We start from the raw sequence: 22,540 nt of genomic DNA on the forward strand, positions 1-22,540 counted from the left end.
AACTAGTGGTATCCCTTAATTTCCATCACAGATAAAATTCTGGTGGGAGAGTACTGGAGTGTGTCTCTCCCCACAATATATATATATATATATATATATATATATATATATATATATATATATATATATATATATACAAAAAAATATAGTTCGTAAAAAGAACTTATTCACTTCAATATTAGATAATAAAGAGCACTTCGAAAAATGTAATGTTTTTTACATTAAATTTTACGTATGCAGCAAAGAAAGTTATTTAAAATATGTTTTAATCTAGTACTTTCACATTGAAAAAATTTGAATTTTTTATATTTATTAAGCAGGTGCAGTGCTAAATAGATATCTTTCGAAGTTAACTTCCTAAAACCGTTGAAATCTTAAACTGAATAAAACCTAATTAATCATTTAAATTGCATAGAAACAGCTTACTTTATGCATGCCTTTTGACTAAACGAAAAAAAAATCCTACAGTTTGAATTTCGAATTACTTTCTACGCATCTCATTAATTCAGAATTAACAGCCTAAACGATGTTAGCATAATTGATTTCTAAATTCCTCTTTTTTATATCTTGTTTTAAATTCATTGCCCATCAGTTTACTTCGGAACAACGCGGTTAAAAGCATTTAATATATTTTATTTAATATTAAACTTTAAATTCATATTTTAAGATTCATAAAAAAAAGTATTAAATATTGCAAAAATTTAAACAGTTAACTTCGTTCTTTTGTTTTCATGTATTTAAAACTAGCATAATAGCAAATATTAAAACTTAATCGGATTTAAAATAAATTATTATTGTAAAAATTAGTATGAACAATTAGTACTGATTAATTAGTACTAATAGTATTTCTCCCCCATCGTAACATCTGCTGAGGCAAATGCAACTGCCAAGCACAAACGTTTCAGGGAATATTTTAAAAAACTTTCCATTTCAGACCTTACTGTTCTCTAAGCCTCCCAAACATAATATCAAGTCTCCGAACACGACATTTCAAGGACATGAAGGTATCTCCAGAGAAGACCACCATATACTACTCCATATACAGATATTTCCCCTAAACCCAATTAAAGCCAAAACGCATTTTTTACTGCCAGGCCTTTCTAGCTGTACTATTTCACGGCTAACCGCCAGACGATATCCTGTACAGGCGCCAGAACTCGCAAAATTCAGCCTGCAAACTTTTGGTAAAATTTAGCACTGGTATAGACACAGCAACAACAACAGTTTTCTCAAAAAAACACTGTTTATAACATTTGACTATCATTTGAAATTTTTATTCCTTAAAAAAAATAAAAAAGACTTGTTAAGTGTTAAAAAGATTGCACATATCAGTTTATCTCCCTTTGCTAGATCATGTTTGGCGTTAGAATCTTATTTTGGTTATACCTTGCCTGAAAATAACTTGTGATCAACCTAACACTAAGTTAAAATTTACTCAGTTCATTAGACCATGCGTTGAGCTATAGTTAAATTCGAAAGCAGTCCGTAGCAGGAAAATTACTGTTCAGTTTTATCCATAATTTCAATTGCTAAAATCATAAAAGCAGGGGGAAAATTAGGACCAAATCAAATTATGAAATCCAACAGTCACAATCCGTACGAAGTTAGTTGCGTTGCAAGGGTACCCAGACAGATGAATTTTTACTTAAATAGCAGCGGTAAAAATGCTCTCGTTATTTTCTTCCATTTTTTAAAGCATAGAAAATTAGTCATTAGGTGTAGTTTAACATAGATAGGCACTATTCCTCATAGTTTTATTATTAATTTTAAATTATTGAAAAAATTAATTTGACATGCCGGCATTCATCTTAGAGAACATATTGATACTTAATGATAGTTATTGAGAAATATTAAAAACATAATATAAATATGCGGCAAATTATCAAAAGCCGAAGACTAAAATGTATTTATAGTTTGTTTGAGACAGTTTATATTAATTAAAAAAATAAACTTCTTATATTAGAGCCACTTTAAGGGTTAAAAAAATAGATTAAATAAAGAATATTCATTGTTCAATAATAATGGCAACGTTTGTTCTTTCGAAAGTAATACGTTTTTTTTAATTGTCAACGACATAAATGTCAAAATTCACAAACTGTATCTATTATCAAGAGCTTATTTTTTCTACTTCTTGTTCAAACTACTTTTATAAGCAGTTTCATATAAGGAAAATTCACAAAATTTACAAATTGTATTATCAAGAGCTTATTTTTTCTACTTCTTGATTTGTCCAAACTACTTTTATAAGCAGTTTCATATAAATAAATAAACAAAAGGAAAATCTTCTATGTATTTAATAAATATGTTGAGTGGCTGTCAAGACTTCCTGCTTCAATTGCTAGTAGATGTTTCAATTGTTAATATTGACAAGGTAATATAATCCATTCCATGAAAGCAACGATTGAGGACCTGTTACAAAAATACAGTTAAAGCAAATAAAAACTTTGATAGCAGATCCCTTTCTCTGTTACATTTTTGCAAAACAATATTTATTTATAGCTGCACTAATTACATAAGAGTTAATAATGAAAAAGAACAAGCAATTTATAGAATAAACCTTTTCTTATCAATTTTGAACCGATATTAGCGATAGATATCGTTTTGTATCTCATCATCTGAGATAAACTTTTCTAATCTAGGAAAAGATATGATAAAGAAAAATTCTAATTGCAAGAGCGATACTTATACTAAGAGAAGAGAGCCATCCAAACTTTCAATCTTTGTAAAGAATAATTGTCGATAATTGGTGTTATAAATAGTATGAGTGCAGAGTGAACAAAATACATAAAAGAACCTAAACTCAGTAATACTTACCGAGTTATTCTAGTTTATTAATTAAAAAAATCATAAAAGGATTATAAACAAAAGCTAATCAGTTAATTTGTCGCCATACATAAGTTCAGATAATGGCCGAATGGGGAAACTGATTGAATATTCTTATTCTAGTTATCTGCAAATGGGATGTTGAACAGAATTTCTTTTTCCCTGGAAGCCGCTTAATTTGAGAAAAGAACAAAGTCTGGATTTATGTCCAAGTATTGACCTCTAATGAAACAGTGCGGAACTAAACCAGCAAAGGTGACTGATGATATTGCCATGATATCCCGGAAGCCCATTCGAACTGACTTAGGATTTATGGGAACAATTCTTCATGGTTATTCAGTTCTTTTACCATTAGACGGAAGCTTGAATACGTGATTACTATTTTATTGGTAATCTATGGCATAAATTCAAATGTTTTCATTTTCGCTCATTTTCTTTTGATTCAATATTTACTTAATATTGAAGAGTCTCACTTGCCACACTTTCGGAGAGTTTAGCTGTTAATGTTTCGATTTTAATTCAATATGAAGAGTTGGCATAAAAAAAAGCAGGAAGTTAGTTTTTGCGAAGAGGCAAAGTGTTAATATTGCTTTTTTCCAGCTAATTGTGTGTCTCCTAAAATATTTTATCATGGGGAAAAATAACACCAAACGTAGAAAAAAAATTCATAGAGAAAAAAATCTGTTAAAGTTATCGTATACTGCTCGGTAATGACAATTCTTGTACAAAACCGTAACTTTGGAAATAAAAATCAAATTATAGAGTGTTGCAGCCATTCATTTGGTACTTTATACGGTAATATGGTAAAAGTTTACAGGAAATTTTTGCTTTTATAATTATAGTTCTTATTACAAGAAATTTAGTAAAAATTGTAAAACTGAAGAGTAGATTTAAGCGTTTTATACCATGATCTAAGGTATCATAATAAAATTACTAAATTTTACCACATTTACCAAATTTTATCGCATGTTTTAAAGTCATGTTTTATTGTTGATTTTACTAAAATCATTACCAAAGCTCTGCGGCATGCTTATAGGTGTTCCCATTAACTTTATGGCATAGAGCCAGAAGCACACTAAATTTTATCATATTCTGGATTTTTTGTCTACACTTTTTTCTCTCTTCATTACTTCAATTTGCTTATATACTTATATTTTTCAGTAAGTTAAAAGATTATATGCATAGATATTTAATTTAATTTATATTAGGTTACTACAGTGCTTACATAAATTTGTCTATTGGTGAACTACAATTCAAATGAAAAAAAATTTCTGCTTGAGGCAAAACAGACACGTTTTTAGAAATTTGTTTATTATATAGTTATTAAAAAGGCTATTTACATTGATAGTTCAATTGAAGTAAACCCATTTAGAAGGAAATTGAACTCCTTATTACATAATTTTTCCATCAGTTTAAAGACAGTCTGTACTGTATACACTGTGGCTCAAGCTAATTATTTCTGTTTGGGATGGTGAATTGAAATATAAAATTCTATTAGAATCTAAATTTATATAGGAAACTATTTGTATGACATAAATATTTAGCACCAAAAGAAGCTGCTGTGTGGAAATCAGGTGATATGAGCACGTATCAACAGGCCTAAAAAGGCATATGTGGTAAACTTCTTGTTTAACAAACCGTGACTGCTTGAGTGTTTGAGTTACTTTTACTGTCCATTGCGTGTGGTTTGATAACCGCTCTCTTGATTCAGTAGATTTATCTTATGAATTTAAAAGAGTTTAGATCCTTACAAAAAAGTTAGACCTTTTTTTTCCAAATAAACCATTTTTAGAACTGAGTAACATTATTTTAATTTTTACAAGCCCCGTGTTCTAAAATGAACTTTCTTACTTAGTCTTTTGCTGGCGACCTGCATTTTGATCCATCTTATCATGTTATAGTAAACGGAGGCAATGAATTTAAGTGAGGCATTATTTTTCGTTTATATCCATTTGTAAGTTCGTCAGAAGGAGAAAGGGGGCCAGATTTTAAGTCAGTTGTTTTTGCCAGATTTTGCCAGAATTGCCAGATTTTAAGTCAGATTTTAAGTTTGTCCCTAAACTACAGTTTGAATCTCTATGTAAATTTTCTGTATAAATAATCAATTTTAATCAATATATTTATTTGTTTCAAATCGCTATTGGAAAATAGGTTAATTAAATAAATCTTGGATCTTTTCAGTATAAATTAGTAATAATTTTTTTTAGAAATAAAAATAAAATTAACTTATTAGTTCTCATAATCCCATTGACGGGACAGGCTTCAAATATACTTCATAATCTTGCACGAATTAAGCAGCTTTAGTTTAACAAAAAAATATTTTAAATTTTTATTTCCTTAAAATTTCGTCAACTGCAACTTTCACGTACTTTCTGACTGATCATGTGACAACAACTTGTGCATAAACTATTAGCTTAATTTTTATTAACTCTTCCATTGCTGACGATTTAAGCAATTTAGTAAGAGAAAACCTCTGCGAGACAATAATTCCACAATGAATAAGAACGAAAAAAACTGCTTTTTTGGGGGGTCAAGCTTCAACACCAAACCAAGTTCAATCTCGGCAATTTTGTTACATGCATGAAAACCTTGAGGAATCGATGTTGGAAAAGTATTAACTTACAAAAAATTTAAAAATTCTTTTTTGCATCAAAACAAACCTTTGATTAGAGGCCAATTACATTATAAAAAATTTAAGTGCTTAGCTTGTGTTATTTAGTTACAGAGTTTCTTCAAATGTGAAGCTAGTTTTAAATCATAACCTTTTTTTACAAGTATGTTTTTCCACTCAACTCATTTTCAACGTTAATATCTTAATTCCTACACATGCGTATATTAAATATGAAAAGGTAAAAGTTGAATTAAGCCCATACCATAAACGCGCATTTCTTTTTCATCCATAACTGTCTGGAAGAAAGGATCTTCTGCAGTTACTTCACATCTGTAGGAGCCTTCCGAATGCAAGTCAGTCACGTGCATTTTAATACTGTTGCCATGAGGAAATTTTTCCTGTATAAAAAAAAAGAATAAAATTAAAGATAAACAATTAAAGTTGTGATTGATATTTAACGACATAATATGCAATGTTTATATAATAAATACACTGTTAAAATTTTCATTCTAAAATTATGGTAAAATAACTGTCAGCTGTCTGTCGATCCGATTAACCGTAACGTTTACGGTAAAGAACAGTTTTTTTACTTTATGGTTTTGAAACCATTTACAAAATGTATGGTTATAAAACCATGAATACAAAACTATACGGTTTTTTAACCATTTACAACTAGCATCTTTCAAAAACGTAAAAAAAGAATATTATTTATCTAGACATAGGAGCTTGGCTTTTCGTTTGGTATTGGGCTTTGGAGAGTGCTGGACTCTGGAGATTCTTCATGTGTTAAAGGGAATGGAGGAAATATCGTGGTATCAACACTAGGACTCGAACTCCAGTTCTGCCGGTCATGAGATTGACAGATTAGCCCGCTCGGCTATGATATGTACGCTGTTGCATAGAACTAAGTAGCCTCATTAGGTGGTTCTAATTGGTGAGATAAAATTCTTGTTGTTTAATCGTATTAGGTGAAAGCAGTCAATAAACAGTTTTTCTCAAACTTAGCAGTTTGATTACCATTTTGTTTATGGTAATTTGACTGTTTTGATTAAATATGGTGAAATAACCATTCAATAAATTGCTATTTAAACATTTTTTCCGAGAAATTTCTAACAGTGTATGATAAATATAATAGCAATGTTTTTTGTTCGAAGCATCAATTAAACAATTTTGATTGATATCCAAAATTGAAACAGATTTTAAATAACTCGGTAAACTGATTTAAAATAGATATTTTATTGCTATATTAAAAAGTTTTTATTATTTTATTTGTTATTATAACATTTGTGAAAAAACAAAATCTGTAACGATATGAAAATGCTTGGTGCTTCTAAGAATTTGAGTAAATGAATCGATGGCATACAAGTTACACGAGGTAATTTAGTTGCATGTCTGTTCAATGAAAAACTACCGCAAAAATGTTATTACTGCCATCTGTTGCTGTACTTTATAATTAATTTTGAAAATAAATGAGAATAAATTTGACTGGTTTCTTGAGCAGAACTTAGTAGATTGAGCATTTCTGAAACCTTTTCTTAATTGACATTTCAAACCTTTGTTTATTTTTGATACACCTAGTACACATGAATGTTAGCATAATATAGACGTAATAAATATTTCATTAAGAAAATTTACTTACACTGAGATGTATTCCCTTTAATTGATAAATTTGTCCTGGAGGTTTTTCGCTGGCAATATATCTATAAAATTCCAAATTGTTTTTATACCATTTTATAGAATAAAGTATATCTCCTTCTAAATCATAAGTGCAGTTTAATAAGACTGGTAGTCCACTTTCTATAGATGTTGGCACTTGAAGTTCAATCATCCTCAGAGCATCAGCATCTGAAATAATATAAAAACAATATACAACTTTACTGCTAACATATGAGATCATTAGTCTTAGACTTAATGTTCTTGACTTAACTAGAAGTAAAACAATATCTGTTTGATTATAAAGTAATTAAAAAAATTAAATAGAATATGTTTTAGATGAAAAATACTCTACCGCTTAAGGATTATTTTCCCCTCCGAAAAAAACTGCTAGTTCAGCGTAACTTAGAGAATATTATTACCTCCATCATGATGCCTCCGTGTCACAATATGTGTTCCTTGACTTCACGCGGTGTGCATTTCAATCTTTAAATCAGCAAAAACTCAATTATCGTTGTTTACTTTCTCATTTTAAGCAATTTCTATTGGTTTTTTGTTTTAAATTTTGGAAATTCGAGGAGAAATTCCTTTTAGAAGTTTCTAATTAATAAAATTTTTTCCAGCAATTTTGCCACCAAAGAAAATAATATTGAGGTTATTCTGGAAGGAACCACAAATTAAATACTATTCTTAAACGTGTTCGCTGTTTTGGGTAACATAATTGCTGTTTTTGATAACATGTCGAATCTATGGCATGAAGAAATTAAACTATGCTATACCTAAAAGCGGTCAAACGAAAAGCTAATCTGTTGTTAAAGGTATTCATTTGTGCTTAACTAATTCAGTTGATTTAGCTTCAGTTATTTAATCAAAATTAAATAGAATGAGATATGCATGACATATTTGTCCATTAGAAATTTCTAGACCAACACATAAGATTTTCAGAATTAAAAACCATTGATAATAGAACTGGAGGACTTCCAAAACCTTTAAAATATTGAACTGGCAAGATCTTGTGGCAACGTGAGCTGCACGGAGAAATGTTCTGAAGAAGACTAAAGTCCATTCGTATTGAACTAGAAAAAATTGCTATTTTTTATGCTCAACTGAATTTAGGTACAACCTATTACTAAAACTTTTTCAAACAATAGGTCTATAAAGGTATCCATACGGTGGAGAAAAATGATTATCTATTGAAATTTATTCAGATGGCAAACTCTGAATTACTTTTTACTTAGTCAAGAAGAAGGACCTACTATATCTACGTTAATTATTTCCCGGCAATCTATATGGATAAGTTTGTTTTACCATGTCAACTCTCAAATTGCCTCTTGCTTTTAAGTTATCCATATTTATTTGTTATTACAGTTACTAAAATAATGTTTAGTCCAGCTTATTACATGTTTACCAAATCTTCAGGCCTTAACAAACAATAAAGATTTAGGCTGATATGTAGCGCTGTTCTGTTTCGCTCAGATAACCTCTGATCTCGGGGAAAAACTGTTTACCACCCGCTACAGCTCACCTCCCCACGACACTTGATGCGTGTCTATGATGGGCCAACGAAAGCTGCAGTGCATATTACTATAAGATAGGAAGTAGATAACTACATCCACAGTTTTAACAAAAGTTTTAGGGGCTCTAGGAAACAAATTATTGCGGGCTCATCATCAAACACAGAAAGCCTTATTTCCATATTTTGTCGAATTTTTGAAGACCCTTAATACAAATTTGTAGTTTGTATGTAGATATAAAGAAATGCCCTCCAATCTTTTCATAAAAACTAATTACTATATTTTTTGTTAAGAACTTTGGTCAGTCTCTTGCCGCTCTCCCTTGAATATGGCTTTGACTACATCAGATGTAAATTATATGTAGAAATGTCTTAAATTGTCAGTTTTTAGGTCGAATAGTATAAGCTCGAACAGACCTTCGAATCGTAGCAACCCGGTATTACCCCATCTTTCCCTACATGATTAACTATTGAACTTTGCTAACTATTTTCGATGAACTGAGCAATACTGTACTAATGATAATTATTTTTAGATTCTGTTACAAACTATTAAACTCATTTTGCTTAAATTATTACATTTATCATTATTATTTATACATCGTTCCGGCCCTGTACTTTTTTACTTATAGTTATCATTCGCGTGCTTTTAGGCTATTTAAGTTCTAAAAGCATAGTTTCGAAGTCAAAATGTCAAGAAAAATGTGTTTAATTTTTTTAACCTTGATACACTGAGGAGAAAAAAGTATGGTCAAAATAACCAGAATATGGAAAAATGTACCACTTTTCTGCTACTCTGTGAGGGAACCGAGAAGCTCAGTAATTTTTACCGAAGCTCTTTGGTAATGATGTCGGCAAAATTAACAATAAAATTTGGCTTTATAATATGAGATGAAACTTGCTAATTTATCATGGGACCTTATAGCATGGCATAAAAATTATTTTTTCGGTTAAATTACTTTTCAGTATTGTATCTTTTGCAAAATGTTATAATTTTGAAAACCAATATTCCCTGTAAACCATTACCAAGTGAGCGGAAAAATTTCCAAACGAATAGTTTACCAAATGAATACTTTGGTATTATCTATCAGAATTATGTTTTGATTTTTTTTTTACCAGAAATGCCATAACCGTACAACATGGTAATTTTCCACGAATTTACCTCGCCATGCACAGATAATCCCAACAAGTTAAAATAGGCTCTTCGTCAATAACATCCAATATTTTTATTAATTGTTGAAATCTGTAGTGACATTATATAACATTAAATTAATAATTACTAGTGGCCTGCTCCCCCTGCTCGCTAACGCTCGCCAACCCCCGAAAATTACTACGCAATCTTATATGGTTTGCTTCGCAACCAAGCTCGCTTCGCTCGCTACTAACTTTATATTGCAAATGCACAAAATTCTAAGAATTCAAAACAATCATTCAAATCCATATAAAAACTTTTTTTCAAAAAAAATTTACATCTTTTTAGTAAATACTAAGTCATTAAAATAAATTTGAATTCAAATAAATGACATGTAAATCGTTAAACCTATTAGAAATGTGCTATAGTATAATTCGTGATATAAAACAAAAATCATCAAATAAATTCGTAATATATAAATTCGGGAAAAAAAGCGCTTTCGACAAATTACTAAAATAGAGATCTATCGACAAAGACTACTCACTTCTGCCTAACTTAATAGTATAAAATTGCCGCTGCTGATGCTCTCTGGTTATTTCAGTCTCCGTTTTTAAAAGCGCTATATGTTGAGCCACCTCAGTTAGATTTGGCATGTGACATTTTTAGCGGCAATCATTGGTCGATTCGCCGTGTAAGAGAAATAGTAACGTAAACAAAACAGAGCAAACGTTGCCACCGGCGGAAGAGAAATACAGCCAAAATGTGGGAGCCACGTAAGAGAATTATATATATTAGATTAGAAATCTCATTTTAGCACGCCTATAAATTTTTCCGCCAAGCTTGTAGAACGGTTTTAGCTAGAAGAGTCTGAAAAAAATGACATTCCGTTGCTTTTACATCATTCAATTTACAAAAAACAGGTACAAGAGAGTAATTTTTTCTAAAATAAAATAATCGCTATATACCTGGTATAAATTATCCCGGTAGTTTGAAACTCAATGCGTTACATTTTTTTAAGCAAATCTTTATTTTAAACCATACTACTGGCTATGCTATTAAATACATAACTTCCCTTTATTTTCATTGGTGACTTTATTTAGATTTATAAAAGTATGGTTAAGTTAGTCAATTAACATGTTATGGAAACTAACCTGTGTTTGCATGTAACGCATTTATAGAAATAATTTGTAACAATTGCGCTTCAAACACAAATGGTAAACGGAAACTCTTAGCATGCATGCTACTATAGAGCTGTAAATTACTTATCCTTGAAGCTATTGGTATTTGGTATGCAGCAAGACGTTATGTTATTCCAATGGAAAAATTTATTTTACAAATATTAGGTTCAAAAATTTTTTAAGTAGAAAAATTCTGTGCTAAATTTCAAAGTAATTGTAAGAATGGTATAGGAACTCATACGAAAAAAAAACCAGACAAATATTCATTTTATATCCGTATTGATAACTGCATGAGATTTCCAAGAACTACTTCTAGATATACAAACCGATAATAGACAGGAAACTTTTCACGTTTCATGGAAACTAATTTTTAACTTATGAACATTTATTTAATAAATAAAATATTTTTCGTATACATGTTTTAATCATATGCTTTGCACAGTAAACTCATAGAATCACTACAAACGGTTTTATAAGTCAATCTGTTTCTTTTTTTGTTTTTTTTTTTGTTCACCTTCCCTAAAACGAAAAATATTAAAATCTTGTGAAATTTTTATAAAACGTGCCGTTATTTATTACGCCGTGGCACTAAAAAAGAAATACGTCTTTTTCAATAGATTTTTCGACATGTGAGAGCTCAACCCATATTTTATTTTCTCTATTGTGTATTCGGGCTTTTGAATGTTGGGATTAATCTCTCTCTCTCTCTTTCTCCGGTTGGTAACGCTGTCGTCAGCATATAAAAGTGTTTTAAAAAAAGGAAACAAAAATTGCCTAAGCTAGCAAAGAGCAAAAACACGCTGTACCAAAAGTTGTGCAAAGAGTAAAAGAGCAAATTTCGTAAGATCTCGACACGCGTACGTGTGTAGGTATATGTTTATACCCGTTTATAAATTTTTCTGGTATTGAAGCTTATCTTTCGAAAAATATGATGGCAACGGACAAAAGAGAAATTTGAAGAAGGTAGAATGTTTGTGGGTAAATGACGGTTTGCGTTCTACTCTTCTGAAGGATTTTGTTTCTTATTCGCTTTATTTAGAGCTATCTTTTCAAAAAGGGTGTCATCTAGATATTTGATCTTAAAAAATATTTACTGATAACAATCCCTGTGATATAAAATAGGTTTTGAATAAACAGAGATTTTTTTTTCAGTATAAGAGAACATGTTATATATTCTATTTCTGAATAAAGTAAAAAAAAAATAGAAATGCAATAAATAAATTTTAGACAAAAATGAAATTAAAATATACCATATGAAAATCATAATAATTTGTAATTAATCTACTCAAACTTAATTTTCCATTCTTCGATTTTTGACCTTGATTTATAAAATGTTCTTTATCACATTTATTTCGCTTTAATTGCGTAAATTACGAGCAACTTTACGGTAGACCTTAAATTCATCGACGATTTATAGATCAATTATAAAAAAGGAAAGTGAGTATAATGAATGGTTCACTGTGTTATGATAAGGAAATACTCCTTTTATTCTTAAGATGTTTTAAAATTCGTTCAAAGTTCTTCACCACATCACTAAAAAACCCTTAAAATTTATTTTCCTTGTACATGTCAGACCATTTACGCAGAAATTATTCTCATAAGCGTCTGTTAATTTTGTCTGCAAATTCTGTTACCTTGTGTTTGCAAATATTTATAATTTTGAAAATATTGTTTTATAGCTTCCACTGTTCCCTTATAGTTATAATATAGACATTCAGTGGGTGGATTCTAGAATAGCCCACCCCATGGTGATTTTGTTAAATCTCGCCCAAGCAAGTTTATGAAATCTCGACAAACTAGGTTTCCAGAAGATATTTCGGGGAGATTATTTTGAACGTCTTATCACACCACGATCCACAATACCAAAATTCTTAAACCTGATTGGTTATTTGATATGTATACCTACGCAAAAGTTGTATTTTGTTAGAAAAGAGGTTAAAAGGTTTATTTTTTTTGCCATTTAGGGTTCTGATCTCTTGGTTTTAGAATTATCGTTATTATTTCATTTATTAGCAGTTGTTTTATTTATTACAATTATTATTTCATTTTACAATTTTTTTTGTGCAGTAGCTACCGGTTGAAAATGATAGGAGATGAGCCATTAGAGTAAAGGTAGGTAATTTTTTTAATTTTATTAAAAAACATTTTAATAAATTCGTAATAACTTAAATTGCTTTTTTTAATAAACAAAAAGCTACGTTGATACCAGCAATAATCGCCAACTTGGTGAGATTTCAAAAAGTTGCCAAGAGGTGGGCTATTCTAACATTTTACCCATTCGGTATGCTAACAACAGAGGATTATAAATAAAATTTAATTACCAGCCTTTCAAGCTCACAATGACTGAAAAATACAAAGTTGTAAGTTTTGAAAGAAACAATCTGTTGCTTCCAAAGCATCTACCGTTTTCTGGTAATAAGATGACTTTAAGGAAAATTTATGCTTATCCAGTAATTAAAGACAACTAATTAAGAAAGTTAAAAGGCAAGGAAGGATACTGCTCTTGAATGTAAGTTTCAAATAGTAGTGATAAAAAAAATCTCAGGATTTCATAAAACATAATGATGTTAACCATTAACAAAAATCTGCAAAGCAAAAATTCTATGCAGTATTTTTGAATATTTCTTTTAAAAAGAGTGTGCTGTCACAGTAAATTTTAGCTAAAAGGGAATTTGATTTATTTTCCTGTTTTTTGCTGATAGTGTAATAAAAAAATATGAGAACATTTGATGCAAAAGAAACGTGAAAAGCTAAAAAATTAAAACAGAAAAAATAAAATTTAATTTTTTAACACAGGAAAAAGAAAGCTTTTATTCACAATACCAAAGTCAAAGCAATCCACACGTGAAGAAATTTTCTGAATGGGATACCTGCAAATGAAGTAGTGTGGGTATCTCTATCCTGACTGTTGTTGAAACCTGGCATTTATTTAAGTTAGCAACTGTTCTTTTCATTTAATTTCGAGTTGGTCAAGCCCATAAAGTATCAATTCTTTTAAATGACGCATTCGATATTCTTCCTTCACAAGGATTTCAATTTTTTCACTCAATTTCACTCAAAGATTTCAATTTTTTCAATTTCTTAACGCAAAGAGAGGTATGAAGCAATGTAGAACAGAAACAAGCTAATTATGCAAGGAAGTTGCCAGGCACAAAACAAAAATAGATCACGGTTCCAATATAATTAAAAAATAATTAATAAATCTGCGTTAAGAATTATCTTTCAACAAATTCAATGTGCGATACGGTGCTGATGTTAATTAACTTTACGTTAAGTAACATTCTAACTTATGTGGGGAGACTTAGCTAAACTTTAATGCATCATTTTGCTTATTAGCTGGCGCTGACTTCATAGGTGTGGGTATCAGTGATCTTCTTCTTCTTGAAGAGCAAGTACCCAATTCTGAGGTTAAAGTTTGAAACTAAATCTATTTCCTAAATCTTATTTTAAATAAATCGCATAATGTGAGTTGCGAAGCAGAATATCAATCCATGGTAAGAATCACAAACCGCAATCATGTTGCAAAAAATTGTAAACACGACCAGTGGAGAAAATTTAAAAAAAAATAAATAAAAAAAAACTTACATTCGAACCAAAATCGTCCAACTAATGACATTAAAAACTAAATGCTCCATATTTTTTTTTAAAAAGAACTCATTTGTAGACAAAGGAACAAAATGCAGCTAAAGGCTCAAGATAATCTAAATTTTATCTTAAAATATGTCAGGAACAGCTGAAAAAAAATTGGGTCCTCAAGTACACGTCAAACGGCTATGAATGGATGAATGTGCTGTTTGGCGATGAAAAAACCCTGCAATTGAGGTGTTCCAGACGGCAATAGTTATTATTGGCATAACCTAAAAATGCGCCAATGAGAGGAATTTAGCAGAAAGCATAGTAGAGCTTCGCCTATGATTTGGTGATCCTTTGGATTCAATGGCCATACCAGTTAAGTATTTTTGAGTGGTCTTTAAATCTCTGTAGACTATCAAAACTCACTTACCTTTCTGAAAACCATTAGATGGGCCAAAATGGGTTTCTAACTAAACAATGCCAACATGCATAAATCTACGTCTGTTGAAACAAGGAATTAGAACTAAAAATATCGCAGTTCTAAACTCCCTCTCCCCACTTAATATAGACCTAAATCCATGGAGGTTTCGCATTTTAGGTATATTATTATAAGCCTCATATAACAACGAAAGTTGTTCTCATCAGTTCTTTAACCGAAAGAAGTCATTAAAACAGCATGGTTGAAAAACGATCTAGAACACAAGAAAAAACATTCTGCTTTCAATAGAAAACTGTGTGTTCCAGTTGATTAAAAATGGTTCATCAAGTTAAGTATTAAAATTAAAAATTTTATTTTCACTGAATAAATATTGTGTTTTTGTGCCTAAACTTTTGGTGGCAGTTCCTTTTCCTGTGGTTACTTTTAACATACATTTATTACGCATTCGGTAAAATAAAAGGGAAAAAATATGCATTAATTTTGTATTTAAAAAAAAAACACGTTTTCCTGAACTTTTGTGACCCACGACTGTTAGTGCAGTTACAAATCGGTAATAATTCAATTGAATAATGTATGAATTTATTATAGTTATTGTCATGGGTGGGATTTAAAATTGTCTCACTTAAGTAATTTTTATTATAATCGTTACATAATGCTCCTGAAATTCAATATTAATTTTGTGATAATACTTTATTTTGCCTTATTTGCTCCTCTGAACTGATTTCTGTTTCTCTAGTCAGCAAAATATACTTTTAAAAGGGATTAATAAAAAATATATCAGTCCAGTTACTATTATAGATCAGATCTTTCATGTAAAAAAGTTTAAAGGTATACATTTGATTATTCAGAATTACAATTTTTATCATAATTAAAAGCTCTATCTCAAAAAAAGTTTTAAAAAAGTAAAGGTCAAGTTCTGAATAAGAATATCAACATTTACACTTAACAATGGGAAAGCTAATTTAGACAACATAAAATTTATTAATAATGATAAGCAAAAATTACATAAAACGTATAATAAAAATCTGACATAAATAGTCTCGCAAAATTCATAGCAAGGCAACGTAAAAATTTTTTTTACATAATCAACCATGATGTATGCTTCTCTCCTTTCTATAATTGATTAAGTAGGAAGAACAATTATTTTACTTATATTTATAAAGTATCGTGCTTTTCTAATGACCAATTCAATTAAATAAAATAAGTTCGAAATAAAAAACAACTACCAGGTTTTATGGTTTATAAATAAGTGGAATATAAGTGTGTGCCTCAGTATTATTGAAAGAATTGTTAAATCAATTATTGAAAAGAAAAATATATCTTTTCTACAATAATTACTTTCTAGCTAATTTCTAACATATTATAAAAATTTCCTTCATATTTTGAAAATCTTTCTTCCAAATCAATAATTTCAAAACTCATCCAAAAATAAGAACATTTGATTGATTCAAGCATGTACTTTACTTTGAAAGAAATATTAATAAGCAGCTTTCTTCCAATAAAAGAATAGCTGAAAAATGGGAAGAAAAGTGTCTTTTTTTTTCATTCTGCTTCATGCTGGCTGGTTCATTATGATCTCAAAGTCAAAAGTGGAAATGGGGGAAATGAAATGAAGTCAAGAGTCAACTCATAAATATCAAATGAAATGCGATTATGTGACTGAACGGGCATAAAATGAAACTGGATAACTTAAGAACCCTTTAATAAATTTTCACTAACATTACTTTCGGCACGCCATTTTTTATCTTTTTTTCTTATTTTCCAAAGCTTGTGGTCTCTTGTGGAGCATTTCTTTTTACGGTGTTTTCTTTTCTTATACTGCATTATCTAACTCAGCTTGTTAAGTCAGTTTTTTTAATTGCGTGCGTGCATAAATATTGGCAGCATAAAAATGTATTTTATATTAACGTCTCAAAAAACTTGGCAGTTTTCAATTAAGAATAAAATCATTAGGTAGATGGTGAAGTTCAAATAATAATGAATGATGCAGTTTTGTTGTTTTATTACAGGTGAGTTATTAATATTCAAACTATCTGGGTTTTTTTAGTAAGTTTGCTCTTGACTCGGAAGGAAAGTCGACTTTTTGATTAATTGCTATCAGAAAACTCTAATTTGGAAATAAAATATGCCACGTGTTACAAGTTCCTATTTTATATTCTCGTAACTTATGAGTTAATAATTTTCTGAAAGAAATAGGTTTTAGTAATTGACAGTTTTTATCTTCTTTTATTCATTCTGGGAAAGCCTTTTAAATTAAGTTTTAATCGCAACAGTTATTACAGTTTAATTGCAACTATTTATAAAATATACTAAAAAAAATGTTTATTTGATTTCTCATCGATGTGTTTTAAAAAATATAAATAAACTGCACAGTTTTTGCTTGATGCTGCTGCATACTCAACTTCAAAGGACTCTTCTTTGAAGGACTCAACTTCGAAAGGCTCTCGAAGATGTCATAAGCATTGAGCAATGATTATTAGCAATAGAGGATGTTTTTGTGAAACTGTTTTATACTTTAACTAAAAAAAATACGTTTTTGATTTTAAGTTACTAAATTTGATCCAGTTGATAATAAGTTTTATATCCCTATTTTTTTTTGTTTTTTTTTTAAGATAAATGTTGTGTGGTCATCTAAGCTCTCCCATCTTCTTTTGCGAATCCCACTACACTTTTATTATTTGGTGTTAAAATAAAGAAAAATGGTGAGTACTGTTGAAATAATGGACAAGATTTCGACATTCAAGAATAAATGGGTAACTACTGAGCTCTATTGATGCTAATAATTTAAAATATGATGCCTCGATAGAAGATATCATATAATCACTTGACAGCTGTCTTAAATGATACGAAATTAGCAGATCATAGTTTATTTTTCTGCTAAAGAATATAAAACGATATTACATTGAGTAAAAGCTTTACAGCTGCAGAACTCTCAGTTTTCAAAGCTCGTAAAATTAGTCAAAGTAAATTCTAGCTAACTACGAATAACTTCTCTGTCTTGAATATTAATAAGGAAAATTCGGGGACGAATTTAGAGTCCTCTTTTACCAGGGTAACTGGTGTTATAGGAATTCTTTATAGCCCATGTTACTAATGTTTACACTGTGAAATTGCCTATAATAATTTTAGTAACATTTTGAATGAACTTCGAAACATAGTGATGTGTTTGAGAACAGTTTAGGCCTTCCATTGAGGATTTTTCAAATTAATTGCAAATATATACACATGTCTTTTGGAGAAGGTATTTAAAGAAAGAAGCAATTTGCGTAACAGATAGAATTAGTTTTACTGCTAGTACGTACGAAGGTTCTTATATATAAATATGTTGATGAAGACATGATAATTCAAACTCATTCCGATTATCACGAGAACTTAATGACAATACACAATATAAACGTACCAAAGATTTTACAGACATTTCTAAGTGACTTTTGCTGTCAATGGGTTATCTGTACATGGGTATAACATTACTATATGTTTGTATGGGTGAAACATTACTATAGAAAAAATTTACTATGGTAATGTTACAGTCGTTAATTGTCGTTACTTGGCAAAAAAAAGTTTTTTTACTAAAGCTAAAATTATTCACTTAACATATATGTACTAAAAGGAATTCTGTTTGCTTAAGCTTGTGCCTCCTCTTCCCACGTCCAAATATTATTATCTATTAGTATTATCAATTAGCATTATAAATAATTAGATCTATTGGTGTCAAACAAATTTGATGAATTCACAACCATAATTTGATATTTTCGTCCACCAAACAGGCGGATATATTAAATACTATTTTTGTTTGCATCTCATAGTGCATGAAGCTGAACATTAAGTTATAAATCATTTCACAGATCTCTTTAACTGTAATTTATAATGGTATATTAAGGTTATCTGCTCAAAAATTATAATTGTAAAACGGTAAATAATGTTAGACCACCTATCTGAATAACTTTATCTTAAGATGTAGCACAAAATTACATTATAATAATTAAAAAAAATTAAACAATTTTCTTTGTTTTTAACTCTTGAATTAAAAACGTAATAATAGCAGTACAGAAAAAAAACTTTAAATTAGGGATACAAAGATATTTATAGAGAAACAATTCGCGATCGCAACGAACTATAGGGGGCGTTGTTGTATGAGACTAATACCTGCGATTTCTATATGAACAGTCATTCAGTTACTCTAGAGACGTCGTTAATGTAGCACGTAGCATTGCAACGTTCCTTCTTTATTGTGGCTAATTAAATTTAAAAAAGACAAATGCTTGATAGTCTTTCTTATGCAAACGAAAACAAAATGGTATCTCTTTTTATTAGAGAAGGAATATCCAAAACACATCGGAAAAATATTTGGACATTAACAGAAAAAAATATGTATATTCTTATAAGAGTTAAAACCTAATGCCCGAGAAATAGTATTACTAAATTTAATGATATAACATGAAAGGCCCATTTAAACTTTACATTCTATAGTTTTAAGAATCATATTACTTCAAAAATTAAAATGAACAAAAAATATACATAAGCCTCATAATTTTATGAAATTTAATTTTGTAAACAAAGTTTACTGACAACAATTTTTAGCAAAAAATTTCAAGTTTCAATAAAAATCATTATTTAGAAACTAAGAAACGTAAAATAAAGAATGCTGACGAAACAAAAACAAAAAACAAAAAAAACAATTCTTTTTCGTCGCCATTTTTAGTGCTACGAAAATTTGTCTTTGGGATTTGCCAAAAACAAAACAAGATGCAATTTTATTTTTTCAGGAGGGAAATATTTTACCGAAAAAACGAAAATGTACCAATTCCCACAACATAAAACTTTATCTTGGTAAACGTACGTTTTGGAAATGTTACTTCATTTGGAATCTTATTTATCAGAGCTCATATGGCGATATGATTGTTTTGAATCTATGCTAAACTCTATATCGGCTCATTTTCCACCGAAATCCGATTGACTATTTTGATTTTAAATAAAGTGTTTTATTTTATGAATTGTCGCAAAAATTTTAAGTGTAGATTGGCGGCACTTAAAAACCGCCTAATCTGTAGCGGCGGTGGCGTTAATACGTAAGTACCGAATTTTTTTTCCATACTTTTCTGAATCATATTACTTCAAACATTGGAATATACAAGAAATATAAATAAACACATAATGTTATACCATTTAATTTTTCAAAAAAAGTATTTTGAAAACAATTATAATCAAAAAATTTTAAACTAAAAAACGGAAGATAAAGAATTCTTAGGATAAAAAAACGATTTTAAGAATTCTTTACATTGAAATAAAAACTTTCATATTGTTTCTTTTTTTATTATTCTTATAGTTCTTAATCAGACGAAAAAAACCATTCTGTAGAGAACCATCATCAAATGAAAAAAAAATATTTACAAGCAAATTTTTTATTGTAAAAATCATTGCACTTACCTGATTTATATTTCCCGGAGAATTCCAAAATGATAAGTTCCTTGTTGAAAACTTTATTCTCAAATAATAGATACATAGTTTATCCCTTCATTACTTTTAGATAACATACTACACAGCAAAATTTTATAATTCATATGAATTTGAATATGTAGCTAAAAACAGAATAGCTGAATTCTAGTTGAACTTATTCTTTCAAAACTAAAAAATACTTACCAAGAAAACGATTAAAATTAATTAAGAATCAGCAGAAATGGCACTATTTCAAGTAACTTGAATAATTTTTTATTGTTGTTTTTCGAATTATATGGATACAGAAATATATATTATTGTATAACGAAGAAGAATATGCTATAACTATTACAATTCTGTATGTTCTGAATTCATGTTTATTCACTGGAATGACGAAAGCAATGTTGACTTCACTTTAATTCGTAATGAATTGAAGACAGAAGAAATGCATTTTACCTTAATACACACATCTGTAACAGTATCCGAAATTGGAAGTCATCAGTTGCAAGTTTGTTGATAATAGAAATTAAAAATTATTGAGGAATTTTTCTTCAAATGTTTGGCGTGTTCTGTTCCTGAAAGATTTACTAATATTCTGGAGATTTTTTTCAAGTTCTTCGGCCTTTTCCTTAGGGAAATTTTGTTTCTTATTTGCTGCTAAAAAATGGCGTCTGATTCAGTCAATGATTTTGATGGAACTAAATGAAAACGTGATAAATTAATGTCTGATATTTACAGGCTCCCGCTAGACGGCGTACTCGAGCGTTGCGATTGCGAATACCTTTACGACTTTTATTAATTTTATGCTGATGACAATCAAAACAATGTGGGAAATGAATGAGGAAAAACTGAATCCTACCACGTGGTTTTCCGGTAAATTCTTCTGTGATTGGCTATGTGTTATCATTTCATTCTCTTCTTATATCATATATATATATATATATATATATATATATATATATATATATATATATATATATATATATATATATATATATATATATATATATGGGGGGTGCGTGTTGGAAAAGCTTGTTTTTTCACTTTTCTCTTTTCATCTTTTGTTTCTACCAGTAATAATCCTATTTACGTCTGGAATACTATACGATATTAATGTCTGCAATTTATAACAATCTATATATATATTTCTCTTACTCGGCTACAAAAAAAGTCTCATTACAACTCCCCGAATGGCAATGATAGAAAATCGACTAATGATTGCCGCTAAAAATGTCACATGCCAAATCTAGCTAAGATGGCTCAACATGCAGCGCTTTTAAAAACGGAGACTGAAATAATCAGAGAGAGCATTATCACCAAATGTGATATCTTCCGAAATTCACCCTATCAGTTGCTTTTGTTATTAACTGTAAAATATTGTGCGCTTATGCTCATCATATTTTTTGTTAAATAATTTATTTATTATATATCAGTTTATAGATGGTAACGAGAAGAGTTTTGTGGTTGCTATGGTAGTTTTATAGTAAGTATAGTTTAAATAGTTTTTGAGTAAGAGATTAGTTATTTTGGTACTGCGAAGCTGTACTTTTGTTGTTTAGTTTATAAATCTTCCTTTTATATTAAACATAATCATAGAGTTTTAATTATTTGATTTGAAGTCCTTTGAGTTTTATTTGAGGTCAATTTTGTATTTTGTATTTTTTCTTTTGTATGTCAAAGTTCTAAGACTTATACTTATGTTTTTAACAAAGTTGTGAACCGTTCATGGTTATTATTTTTTAAAAACATAATGTTTTGTTTCTGCAGATTTTCCCATTGCAATTCTTTTACTTCTTTTTTTAATAGACTTAATAATAGTCAAAATTTTAACCTTTTTAAAGGGATATCAGTTTTAGTAATTTTATCTTAAAATTTTATACTATACACATTTCTAATAGGTTTAACGAATTACATGTCATTTATGTGAATTCAAATTTATTTTAATGACTTAGTATTTACTTAAAAGATGTAATTTTTTTTAAAAAAAGTTGTTATATGGATTTGAATGATTGTTTTGAATTCTTAGAATTTTGTGCAACTGCAATGTACCTAAGTTAGTAGCGAGCGAAGCGGGCTTGGTTTGCAAAGCAAACCATATAAGATTGCATAGCAATTTTCGGGGGTTGGCGAGCGTTCGCGAGAAGGGGGCGCAGCCCACTAGTAATCATATATTACGTAAGAGTTC

General features: G+C 29.4%; 1 protein-coding gene across 2 annotated transcripts in view; it reads right to left on the reverse strand.

The window, feature by feature from the left end:
- LOC107445498 (uncharacterized) overlaps nt 1-22,540 on the reverse strand; it is a 172,381-nt gene that overhangs the window by 36,736 nt on the left and 113,105 nt on the right. For both annotated transcript variants that reach the window (XM_016059899.4, XM_016059898.4), the window contains exons 2-3: nt 7,074-7,279; nt 5,697-5,832 (exon numbers count right to left, since the gene is read on the reverse strand). In XM_016059899.4, coding sequence (XP_015915385.2) covers nt 5,697-5,832; nt 7,074-7,279 — 342 coding nt within the window. The remainder of the gene's footprint in view (nt 1-5,696; nt 5,833-7,073; nt 7,280-22,540) is intronic.

The sequence above is a fragment of the Parasteatoda tepidariorum genome, chromosome 7 (assembly GCF_982258835.1).
Source record: "Parasteatoda tepidariorum strain Cologne lab strain chromosome 7, Ptep-v5.0, whole genome shotgun sequence".
In the NCBI taxonomy this organism is placed as follows: Eukaryota; Metazoa; Arthropoda; class Arachnida; order Araneae; family Theridiidae; genus Parasteatoda; species Parasteatoda tepidariorum.